This window comes from Buteo buteo, chromosome 7 (genome assembly GCF_964188355.1).
Source record: "Buteo buteo chromosome 7, bButBut1.hap1.1, whole genome shotgun sequence".
Taxonomy (NCBI): Eukaryota; Metazoa; Chordata; class Aves; order Accipitriformes; family Accipitridae; genus Buteo; species Buteo buteo.
Genome location: NC_134177.1, coordinates 17,958,514 through 17,971,579, shown reverse-complemented (window position 1 = coordinate 17,971,579; position 13,066 = coordinate 17,958,514). Strand labels below are relative to the sequence as shown.

Below are 13,066 nucleotides of genomic sequence, written 5' to 3'. Positions count from 1 at the left end.
ACGAAAAACCAAGAGAAAAATAAAAAATGTAAAAAATGTTCTTTAAAACAAAGTCATGGTACTTTATAGTATTTTTAACAAATAGTTGCTTTGTTTATTTAAAAACAGTATTTTTTTAAAAGTTGGGAACTACTCATTGCTAGCTCATGAGCATTGCTCATGTCAGTACGCATACAAGTTTAGGTACATGTAGGATACTTTGTTCAGCATTTCTGCATTTCTTTTTTAGCTCTAGAGACCTTTCCAGCACTTCCTGCAGAGAGTGTCTTTTCATTACAAACAGATCAAGAATTCTTAGTGCATGCTTCATAGTATACAAAAGTTTATTCTCTCCTATGCAGAGTTCTCTTAGCAGCAGTAAAAACAGTAGCAAAAAGATTGTCCTATTGCCTCTTACATTAAAAAATCAAAGGTAAAAACTTGCTTTGCATTTATGAAAATGCTGTTGAGGGAATCAAACCCATCCTATTGAATACTGCTTAGCAATCTGAACGTGTGCATACTTACAGTTAAGAAACATCTCCAAAAAGCTGAAGTTTTCATTTAATAACTTACATAGAATATGAATATAAATGACAAAAAGTATACTATTCTGGGTTCAAAAAAAGGGAAAATAATATGAGGAGGAATGCTATAATACATAGCTTTGGATTGGTAGGTTTGAGTAAAATTATCAGTCCCAATATCCTGGTCAAGTTCTAATTTCTGGCTACCTAAATCTCCATCTAGTGACATGCTTTCCAACATAGTATCCAAATATGTTGAATAACTATTAACAATTTAATATTTGCAAATAACTTTTTTAATCCAGATGGGATTTTTCTTTGTTTTGGAGGTTTTTGACAAGTTGTGTAATGTCTCCTTTTTCTCCTGAAAGATACTGTGTACATATGAGGACGTTAGAATATTGATAGCCTTAGGCATTGGCTACAGTGGGAATCTTCACTTTCTGTGTTAACTGGAGCTAGCTATGGAAGAAAGGCTGAGCCTGTGCTCTTCACTCTCTGAGCAAAGGGGGGCAACCTGTGAACACCACGCAAGCCAACAGGTTTTGCTGTACTTCTCATTTGGTCTCCTTTCATAGGTAGGCAGGGAGAGCAAATTTGTGGTAAATAAACGTTCTACCCAGTTGCAGAATATGTTGGGTTTTGACATCACTAATACGGAAGTGTGATACCTTCCTCAGTGAAATAATCTCCAGCAGCGATGTCACCGCTTATGATTCTGAAATCAGGAGACAATTCCGTGGTTAATGTAGTGAGGCAATGTTACACCTGTCTGTGGCTGACCACAGCTAATTTATTTTGTATTGAAACTGTTTTCATAGTAGAGTAGGTATAACTTACATCAGCGGTATTGTATGCACTCCTTGGGCACTCCTTAGGAAACCTCCAGGAAATCTGTCTGACTTCCTGGCACAATCCCTCAGCAAACTGTGGCTGATGTAGCGCTTTGCTGCCTCTTCTCTCATGTGCTGGCGACCTGTGCAATTGCTTCATTTGTATTTTTTCTCGTTGTCAGATTGTCAAGGATTGGAAGAAAACTGACACAGCTAGAATGGGGAAGAAATTGTTTTCTAACAGAAATTCAGATTTATAATGTTTAATCTCTTATTCTGAACCAAATTCTGATTCCGTTATTACAGTCTTACAGCAGACCTTAGGGGGATCCTGTTGTTGCATGCATTGTGCAACCATCTGGTTATGGGGCAGTCCCTGCGCTGGGAAAGTTTGTAACCTGATTAGTCAGGACATACAAAGGTACAGCCTTGCCCAAGGGGATCCAGCAGGTCCATGGTAAAACCAGTTGTTGAATTCAGGTTTCCCCTTCCAGTGTCTCAACCAGTGGGTAACAGTAAAGTTCTGTTATGCACTATTTTGGGGGGAGAAGCAGCTGCATATAGCAGATCTGGAGATAATTATTACGAGCAAATAAGAACCTGGCCATTACAGGAATATTTTTCTTGCTCTAAAGCAAAAACACTAAACCAGAAGCAACTAAACCAGAAGGGAACACATACACAAGTATAGGACAACTTTGATGAAAATACTTATGTAAGGTGGGGTTTTGCCACTTTTGGCTTATAAAGTAAAAGCAAAGACAAAACTTTTACTTTATGGTAGGCACAGCACCACTTGTAGCACATTTTGCTCTACAGCCAAGTGTTGCTCAGAGCTTAGCACATGCAGATGGGTGCTGCCGTAGGCTTACTTTGTGTGTGCGAGTGGCATGATCACAATGGAAAATGGCATAATGCAAATATAAGTTTGTGTACTGAGACAACTGTGTGTGACTTCTTTACAAACTTGCACTTATTAACAGGCATCTGAATCATCCTGTTGTAGTAAAGGGAAATGGACAAGGATATGTCCTGGGGGTTTGTCAACACTTGGGAAGGTGCCTTCAGTTTTGTTTTACTTTTTTATGTAGCTGGGTAGAGAAAGTAGTTTCATACTGAGCACAAAGATTGGAGTCTCAATAAAAGCCTTTTTTCGGCTCTTTGACAGTGTTATGAGACAACAGGCTTGTCAGAAGAGTAGAGTAAAGATCAGGAGGTGGTAAATTCTGCAGCAGCTGTGGAAAGGCTCATCAGTGTTCATCCACTAATTACAAGCAGATACTTGAAAGTGTCCCACTGAGGTTTATTACTGTGCAAATGTTGGAGTGGTCAGTGCTTTGCAGGACTAGATCCTAGCACTAACCACTAACTGGCAATGATACTGCATTGCACTTCAGAAATTAATTTTTCTAAAAATTGTTTGTTGAAATATAAGGCAATGATTTTAATGTTGGAAAACCACTCAAGCGATGGGGGTAGGTTGTTGGTCAGTGCTTATTCTATGCAAATAAATATATCAAGTGTATGAAACAGGTGCTGCTATTGTGAATTCTTAGTCACTGTTACAATGGAAAGAATTGCTAGGTGTTTGATGTACTTTAAAGTGTTGTTTGTAATGTTTTAAGTGTGTCAGGCCTGGAAATGTCATTCAGGTCTGGTACGTTGTACTGAAAAGATCAGTAACTTGTATTAGTATGTGCTTGGAATTAAAGCCTTATATATTTCCTGTTTGTTGTTATTAGGTATAAGCAATTGGGGACGACACTTCTTGCTGTCCAGAGATGGAAAACAACGTAACTACTATCTCTCGTGAAGAGCTTGAAGACCTAAGAGAAGCATTCAGTAAAATAGGTATGTTTTAAATAAGAAAATAATAAGAATACCATTAACATTGCAAAGCATGTAGGATTTGTGGAAGAAATCTTTATGGATCACTGTGTTTTGATAGGGCCATGTTTTTCTCCTGTGTGGCCAGTAATATCCAAGAAAATAAGAATGTTAACATTAAACCCCCTTATTTTCACTGAAACTATGTGTGTTTATTCATTTCTTTCAACTTCAGCAATGAAAACAGATACATTTTCTTGCTGGGCAGTTGCATTATTTGTGCCATTGTATATGCAGCACGATAGGTCTGAGAATTCAGGTTTTTTAACTCAAATCTGAAAAAAATGTTTGATTCAACGTCAATTGTTAAATATATTTTCATGTTAGATTACTGACACTTTGGTTTTGCTTTACTTGCATGCTTTGGTGAACTAGTAATTTCTGTTTTCGTTTATTGGATCAGGTTTTACATTTTAAATAAGCTGAACTTGGAGATTTTTTTTTGATCTTGCTTTTGTAGCTAACAGGTGTTAATAAATAACTGTGCAATTCTGTATGCTTGACAGGATGTTTGCAGATTAATCAGAGAGTAAACAGAAAGAGTGAGAAACTATATAGCAACTAACCCTTATTTCCAGATTGCAATACTGTTGTGAATGTTAAAGTGCTTTATTTCTTATTTGCTGCAGTTCTGAGGGGGTGATATGTAACTGTGCAGCTCAGCAAATCGAACATACTTGTAATTGTTCATAATGGGGGAACAGGGTTGCTGTAGGCAAAAAGTCCTAAATATTAGGAGTCTCTAGCTTGGTAAAGAGACTATTGGGAAGCTGTATGTTAGAGATCTGCAAGACCATGACTAGTATGGAAAAGGTGAAGAGGGAATTATTCAGTTTCTGTCAATACATGTGTTGTGTGATGCCCAGTGGAGAGTCAGAAAGCTTAAAAAAAAGTAGTAATTTTTTCTTCATGACAAATAATAAAACCATGAACCCGTTGATTCGGGATTTTGTTGAGACCAAAAAAGAGTAGAAATGCTAAAGGAATAAGATACATCCATGGAAGGTAATCCATGAGTCGCTACTAAACAATCATCTTGACGTAGTCTGTAGTTCAAGTGTATAGCCTGCAGGAGCTGGAAAGACAGAACAAAACAAAGAGCACTGTATACTTGTATCAATCTACTGGGAGGTGTTAGGATAGATAGATACTCACTGATGTTATCTGACAGCTTTTCTATTGTTTGGTTTTCACCACCTGCATTCCTTCTTTTTTCTCCCTTTTGCATGTTTTCAAATTTCTGCTCTAAAATTGTCTGTACTGCTTCTACTCACTGAAAAGCATTTTCTTCCTTATTGTATTACGCTTTCTGTAAAATAGAAAAATTAAGCATCATTAGCTTTTTTCTTTTTTTCATTTTTACATTCCCAATGTCTTTATGGATAAATTGCTTTCAACTATATTGGTAAACTGAGAGAAAAGGCATTTATTTAACTCTGCTTGTCATCATGGAAACTTACCCTCAGTGAAAGATGAACCTAGAGAAATAAAGTAGCTGGTAATCTGAGTGAGCTCATGAGCATGTCCTCTGCTTTTTAGACCATTCCCGTTACACGTCACGTGTGTTGTTACATGTCTGCAAGCCAAACAGTGGATGGATTAATACATATGCAGACATAAAGTTTGTCTGTGTAGTGATTTGTGAATTGCTGGTAGTATCAAAACCACAGAGAGGTATTTTAGCCTTTTGTCAGCAGTGAAATGTGGCCTTCTTATGAAGCTGTACAAAAACTACGTAATGTAGTATGGATTACAGGGAAATTACTGTATAGCAATCAATTACGGCTAGAGGGGAAAGCATGTTTCTCTGCTTGCCCTTTGGTAATGTGATGTGTATTTATCCACTCTGGTATTATTGGCTGAGTTCTGATACCAGACACATTATGAAGAGAAGTCTTTTAACTAGTAAACGAAAAAAAAGTGGGAGCGCCTTGACAAGTCAGAAAAGTGGCCACATCATCTTGCTTCTGTTTCTGACTCGTGTTACTTGTGACGTTCTCTTAAATTACTTATCTTAGACACATCATTTATAGAACTGGGAAAATACTATTAATTCAAGTTTTTCAAGGGCTTTAATATGATTGTGAGAGAGATGGAAAATTGTTGTCAAACATGGAAGAAAATATTAGTGTTAAATATATAAAATGATGGACATTATATCCAGCACTAGTTATGCCAGATATGATTTCTTGTATTTGATTGAGCTTCATCTATACTGTGTATGGACTATAGCTTTTCTGCTTTTAAAAGTACTTCTCTCCATTGCATAGACATTGCACTACAGGTACAGGTAAGGCTATTTTAATGGACATTCTCAGATTCTGCTTGTATGGATATGTGGATACATATATATATACACACACATATATAATCTACATATATATAGAAGTATGCGTAAATATAAAAAAATAGGAACATTTAGTGTATTTCATTTGTGCATTGCACTGGATAAAAACATGTTACAGGTTTGTAAAATGATGCTTTATTATACTAAGACAAGAATTCAGGACAGCTTTCTTCACACAGATTGGCCTAAGGTGGAAGTACAAAGGGTATTTTTATGATTTCTTCTGTGCTGCTCCATTATTCATCATGAATAACACAAATTACACTGAATTTTTCTTAATTTATTTTTTATGCGATACAGTCATTCATTTCTTTCCACAGTTGTGGAGCTGTACCATACCTCTTGTTCAAAAAAGCATTCTGATTCTTTGCTGTATGTGGACGTTCCTGACATGTGGTCTTGGAAGCCAAATGTAGGTGAAGGTGGCAATACAAATTGCTCCCAACAGAGCTAGTTAATAGATTAAGGAAGGTCACCTTTCATAAACAGATACAGATCATCCCAGATTTATTCTTCACACGTAAGCCTAACCACATCAAAAGTTTTGAAGAACACAAAGTGTCTATCAGATACTAAGATAAGAAACAAAATGCAGTCAGGCAGCGTTCTTGTGTAAGTAGTTTTTCTTGTGTAAGTGTGCTCTTCTAATAACAACTTGCTTCAGATTTGAGTTAACTCACTGCAAATGGTATAGTATTGACAGTAAGAATATAATAATTGATCTCCCTTTCACTTGAAGGTTTATAGAGAATTTTGTTGGGAGTCTTAAAAAAAAGCTTAAACTTTGCTATTTACAAATTTGCCATCTTGTTATAGCTGTGCTTTGGGATTATAAGATAGCTCCTGAGAAAATATGTAACAAGATGGCACAACTCCTAGCCAGTTGTGCCTCTAATGCACAAGTATTCTTTCATGCTTACTTATCTATGTTAGAAGAAGAAATACTTGTCTCCTAGAACTGTATTTCTCACACTTTATTTATTCTTAACAGCTACTATACTTAGGTCTTTACATAAGTATAAAACCAACTTGTGCTTTCATTGTACAGATATTGACAACAGCGGGTATGTCAGTGATTATGAGCTTCAAGACCTGTTTAAAGAAGCAAGTCTGCCCTTGCCTGGTTACAAAGTCCGGGAGATTGTAGAAAAAATCATTGCAGTGACAGATAGCAACAAGGACGGGAGAATCAACTTTGAAGAATTTGTCTCTGTAAGACGTTCCCTTTGGATGTTTCTCCACTGTTTCGTATCTGTTGAGACCTAGGATAGAAAACTGAATTAAGTGGTACAACTAAGTACAATTTTGATACAAATAACTAATATTTTGAGAATGGGAAAGTTTTCTGGGACAATTTACAATATCCTATATAATTATTTACCAGTCTTTATATTTCACTCTCTCATTTAATTTGGGCAGCATGTGAGAGCACAGTAGCTGCAGTCAGTCCTACTTTCTATTTCTTCAGAGATGAGGGGATGGACTGCATATTTTAGGAACTGTTGGGTAAGCCCTTGCCCTGACAAAAGAGTAGCTAATTAGATACCAGCCTCTGAATTCTCTTAGTGATAAGCTAATGCCTGTGCTACTGTGCTTAATCTCTATACTAAAGGCTATTTTTTACTGGCAGTGGGGTACGGTTTTTCACTTTTAGTGAACAAATTTGAAAGGTTTAGACTTTTTTTTTTATATGGATCACTTGCTAGTGTGGTTTATTTAAGAGAAACAAAAACTTTTCAGGGTGTTGGTCTGTGTGTGTGTTTGGGGATGATTAGTTTTTGCTTGGAATTTAGAGTACTGCTGCTAATTGCAGCCAGTTGCTTGTTGAACTAGTTATTGATCTTTCTTTTCAAGATTCTAATTTCCAATGTTTCATAGGTGAGATGCAACTATTTGCATCCAGATATTGAACTGTATGTGTTACTTATACTTCATTGTCAATTTTGAGACCTCTGCAGCATTTGGGCAAATCTAGGACATACCAGTATGTAAGATGTGGTTTACATTGCAGGCAGGTGGAAAATGGTATCAGCTTGCTTAAGGGCATTTTTAACTGTCATGTAGTAACTTTTTACTGTAAAGCATGTGATGAAATAAGTGGAAGAATTATCCTATAGTCATTGAAAATGTGTATATCTTTAGTTGTTTTCTTAGGTTTACAAAAATGTCAGTGGAAAAATTGTGTAGGCTGTTGAAGGTCTACTTTTTTAGAAAGCATGGCTTAATAAAGGTAGCACTTGAGGTACTTGCTGAGAAATAATAAATTAGATATCCAGTATGCAAGTTTCATGAAGGGTTTTAAACTGGTTTTACCCATACAGTAATTTTTTTTCAGAACAGAAGTCGATGTAAATACGAAAGAAAGGCAGTCAGGTTAACTACTGATTCTAGAGCACTTACATGAGTTAACACTTAGTTATTTGAAGGTATGATCAATCACAAAATGCCCTCTACATTTTTAATTCCAGATAATTCAGGAATTGAAAAGTAAAGATGTTAGCAAATCATTCCGAAAATCAATAAACAAAAAGCAAGGTATTACAGCAATTGGAGGAACATCAGCAATATCTAGTGAGGGGACACAGCACTCTTATTCAGGTAAGAAATAAACAGGAGCAAATTTTGCGTGGAGGAGGACTCTTTAAATTTGTACTACAGACTGAGAAAAAAACAACTGGAAAATGTTGCTGTTGAATGCAAATTAACACAGAGAAAGCATGTGGAAATAGACAAGATAAGTGTGGGTGGTAGTTTATTAAAATGTGAGCTGTTTAGGTGTTGCTAGTTTCATGCTGCACTCAGAGGTAAGTTAGGCATCTTCGCAAGAGCAAAAAATGAAAACAAGCACTGACAGCACATGTGAGGGGAAGTAAATGGCCCTTTCGGCATACTTCTACTAATGCTAGTAAAGTTTTTGACTTCATTACATGCTGATCTACTCTTATTCCTATATTCAGATAAAAATGAATCCCTGTTTCATTTTGACAGTGTTAACCAAAATGAAAAAAACCAAAACAAACCACATATCCTTTCTGGATGGAAGGGCCTCCTCAGCTATCTCTGTGCCATTACAGAATTGTTCACTCTCATATTATTTTTGCGTAGCTTATCTCATACTTCAGAAGTTGCATTTAATATTTGATCTCTGTTTCCTTCTACCTCCCCCTGCTGCATGTCATTTAAGTTGGTAATTGTGCCTAATTGCATTGCAGCTCCTGGTCAGAATGTTAACAACCTTCCAGGATCATATTGCAATAAGCAATATTGCAACTTTTTTGATTGACTCAAGTCTGGGATTTGCTGTGGTTCCAGAAGTGTGTTAAGATTGGATGTATGAGGAAGATTCACTTCAGTTAGCTAAAGGTGGTGATACCCTCTCTCTCGGTATTCTCCTTATAGTACCAGCTGCACTCCAAAGCAGGAGATATATTCTATCTCAAAGGATGCCTGTAGGGGGGTCACAATCAGAGCTAATTGTTTAGACTCCCTTTCGTTTTTGGTGAGAGAAACTGACCTGGCTAGAGTGCAATTCATCTGACCTGGCCTCACCAGCCATCTAGTTTATGATGAGATGAAGTGTGCACTAGAATTTCATGTTTCTTCCCACTGACAATGAAAGAAGCGTAATGAATCATGTGTAGGTACCTGTCTTGTATGCTTCTTGAGGTAAGGGAGGTGAATACCACCTATACTGTCTGGGAGTTTGGATACTGATACTTGATTGTCTGTTGTCCCAATAAGCATTCTTAGATACATTAAATTCTGCACTAAATATGAAAGAGAATTTAAATCTGACCTACTAAACTTTTTAAGTTTCTCAAAGCTAAATACAGCACAGTAATCCAGATGATAGTCTCAAAAATACTGCCAGTCTCTGAAGTCCTGGTAGAAGGCAGAATGAAATGCTTCATTTTAAACCAAGGGTGTATCAATTGAGACGTTGCATGCTTCAGATAACAAATTTCCCTCTTTTCGTTGTAATTGCTGAGAAACTGAATTCGAAGTCAGTCGTGATGATACCTTCCTCATTATGTCACTATGATTTTTATGTTGTCCTTCAGAAAATCATCAGATGTTCAGAGGGTGCAGTAGGAGAAAGATCAATCTGTACTTGCCATTTTTTGTGTTCTTTGCCACTGGTCTGATTCTTTCCATAACTGGCCCCTGTGAAACTAAGGGGCTTTGTTGCAGATGAACCTCTTTGACCCAAGTCTGATGTTTAGTAATATGTGTTCACGGAAGTGATAGTAGATTATTTTAACGCTGCTGTTCTTTTCAGAGGAAGAAAAAGTTGCTTTCGTTAATTGGATAAATAAAGCTCTACAAGATGACCCAGACTGTAAGCACCTCCTACCTATGAACCCATCAGATGCCAGCCTTTTTAAATCCCTTGCAGATGGCATCCTTCTTTGGTGAGTCCAGGGCTGTGAGGAAAAAAAAAGAAACTAATCTCACAGGTTAAATGCTGATCACAGTGACATGAACTGGAAAACTTCTGACAGGCTTTAACTTCAAGACTCCACTCTTAAATATTTCAACCAAAGTGTAAGATGGGGAAAATCTGTTTGCCTGTAGAAATGTTATTTTTAGCAAATTTTTTATGTGAGTCTGTGCAAATATTATGAAGTGGGTTTCCACTTCAGACCCATAATTATGCATGTCAGATATATGCAGGTTGTTTATAAAGGAGATAATTACATAGTTTATATATTCATTAGCTGGAATAATGAGAAAACTTTGCTATTTCAAATATTTTTAAAAGTTAATAAACATATTTGCTAAATCATAGGATGGGAGGAACAGAAATCTGAATTAAATCTGATAGACAGCATGTAGTAGGTCCCTTACCTTTAGTGTGCTGTAACTTTCTAGTTAGTTAAAGTAGACTAATAGTACTTATTCATACACCATGGTAACAAGGGATTAGCATATTAGTATTGATGTGAATTAGTCTTTGAGATCCTTGCAGATGCAAGATACTATAGAAATGCAGTACATAAATAATATTGTTTATATTACAAAGATTTTCACTAGAGACTATTTAACTGACTTTAGTTTACAGTTTTAATCTTCTCAATAACTTTTTCTGACAGCACAAACATGCTGTGTTACTAAAGTATAAACCCAATTGCCCAAGTTTCTTATAATTACATATTGTCTGGGGGTTTCTGGATGAATGTGCAATTATTTAACAGGGAGAGGAGATTTAGAGGATGAGGTGGAGGCGGGTTTTTTGGTGTTTTTTTTTTTAAACCTTGTCAGAAATATTTACAGCTAGTGTAAAGTGTTAGGAGTTTATAATCAAATAATATATTTTCTGAGAAATTAAAGTTTGAATAAACTCTGACTTTCCTTCCTTAGCAAAATGATCAACTTTTCACAACCAGATACAATTGATGAAAGGGCTATTAATAAGAAGAAACTCACTCCTTTCACTATTTCTGTAAGTACTGCACAGGTAGGAACTTGCCACAAATGAAAAAGTAAAATATGTTTGTTAGCTTTGTTTTAATGACAGTTCTTCTGGTGGAGGGAAAAAAAAAGTCCTATGTATTAAAAAATGTCAAACCATGAAATTGTATTTTCTAATAAACTCTGCTGTATTCTCCTGTTTCTTAGATGATTTACAGGAAAACTTGTATTTTTCATGCTTTCTTTAGTTCTTTCCCTATTTGCTATTATTGTTTTGCTTTACTAAGTATCTGAAGAAAATCATTTTAGACTTCTGAGTGGCTGGTCAGGTCGTATTTTAGCAATGCAGAAAGTATCTGCGTGGCTGTATACTGTATGGTAGGATGATGCGTTTTCAGTAGTGGAAAGCACCTTGGACAGAAGAGGAGAAGCTCTATTTTTTTTATTGTGTATGAAGTCATGAAAATATTTGAGAAACAGTTTTTAAGACCTTGGTTTGGGTATATGAAAATAGGTCTGGAAGAGGGAAGTAAATCATAAGTTACCATCCTAATGAGGAAAAAAAAACCCTGATTAAAAACCTCAGTTAATTGGCAGACTTTTCATTTCAGGCTGTGACATTAAAATATGAGAAGTTAAAACATACCATGTTCTAAATCATCCAAGTGCATTTCGTAATTTCTACGTATTTAAAGAAGTTGTGTCAGCAAAAATGATACTATGTGTGTTTGCCTCCGTAGATATTTAAAGAAAATAGAGAGTAATATTTACGAGAGCTGCCAGGTGTTTTTTCTTGGAATGTTTCATCTGTGACAATCACTAGCATTACTTCCAATATGAGGATGTTGAATTGCCATGATTTTCTTATGGCGTCTCTTCAATTACAGTTTAACAGTTGCTTGAATAAATGTGTCAGCCTGTATAAGATCCAAGATGGAATGACAGTGATGTCAGTAGCCTCCTGCACAGGGCAGAATTCCATATGAGCACGTTTTTCCACAGAATCAAGCCCCTGATATTTTGAGCAGTATTGTTTAATTTGTGTATGTGATACTTATGAATTACAAAAAATTATTTTGATTACAGTATTCCTCAGTGATCCAAGCTGCAGAAGGTGGTCCACAATTTTTTGGTGGGTCCATATTAAATACTGTCAATAATGTTTTCTATTAAATTTTGATAATCTCCACAGAGTGCAGTTTTCCACTGGGAACCATTGAACTAATGCATTATTTCTTACAACTTCTGAAACTTACAAAATTTAACATGAACAAATTTACTAAGAATTACAGCCTCATAAATTTGTTAATGATATTCCAAATAGGAAAACCTAAACCTGGCTCTGAACTCAGCATCTGCTATTGGCTGTACAGTTGTCAATATTGGATCACAAGATTTGCAAGAAGGAAAACCACACTTGGTATTAGGACTCTTGTGGCAGATCATTAAAGTTGGTCTTTTTGCTGATATTGAGATCTCCAGGAACGAAGGTAAGAGTAATGGCAGGTATAGTAATGTTGGCAACTTGGAATTAACTGAGACCACAATAGCAATGATTTCGGCTTTCTTTCAAACTTGCTTTTAGCTCTTATCGCCTTGCTAAATGAAGGGGAAGAACTAGATCAGTTAATGAAGCTTTCCCCAGAAGAGCTCTTGCTACGCTGGGTGAACTACCATCTGGCCCATGCAGGGTGGCAGAAAATCAGTAACTTCAGCCAAGACATTAAGGTATGTAGTTATCACTCTGATAATTGAGTATAATGGTATTTAAACACACTATGCATAGGAAAAAATGAGTCAGATCAGAAGTATTAAGAAAAATAGTAGTCATCTGCTTTTTCTAGCTATAGGTTCATCCTGCATTTTTCAACACTGAAAGAGCATTATTTTGATCTCTTATATCCTATGCAGTTGCTCGTACCATATATTATCCCATTACAGTGCAAAGCAAACATTTCCAACAAGCTCATATTCAGGGAAGTTCTATGTTCTAAGACTGTTATTAGAGTTATTTAGGACAATTTGCACTACCTTATTAGTTACCTTTTTCCTGTCCATCATTCCCTGCTCCTGGGTCTGCA

At 36.1% G+C, this 13,066-nt stretch overlaps 1 protein-coding gene across 1 annotated transcript in view; it reads left to right on the top strand.

Moving 5' to 3' along the window:
* Positions 1–13,066, top strand: part of PLS1 (plastin 1) — a 50,178-nt gene that overhangs the window by 21,194 nt on the left and 15,918 nt on the right. The window contains exons 3-9 of the mRNA XM_075033251.1: positions 3,082–3,190; positions 6,622–6,785; positions 8,042–8,171; positions 9,853–9,985; positions 10,935–11,016; positions 12,310–12,475; positions 12,571–12,713. Of these exons, the coding sequence (XP_074889352.1) occupies positions 3,121–3,190; positions 6,622–6,785; positions 8,042–8,171; positions 9,853–9,985; positions 10,935–11,016; positions 12,310–12,475; positions 12,571–12,713 (888 nt within the window). The 5' untranslated portion in view covers positions 3,082–3,120. The remainder of the gene's footprint in view (positions 1–3,081; positions 3,191–6,621; positions 6,786–8,041; positions 8,172–9,852; positions 9,986–10,934; positions 11,017–12,309; positions 12,476–12,570; positions 12,714–13,066) is intronic.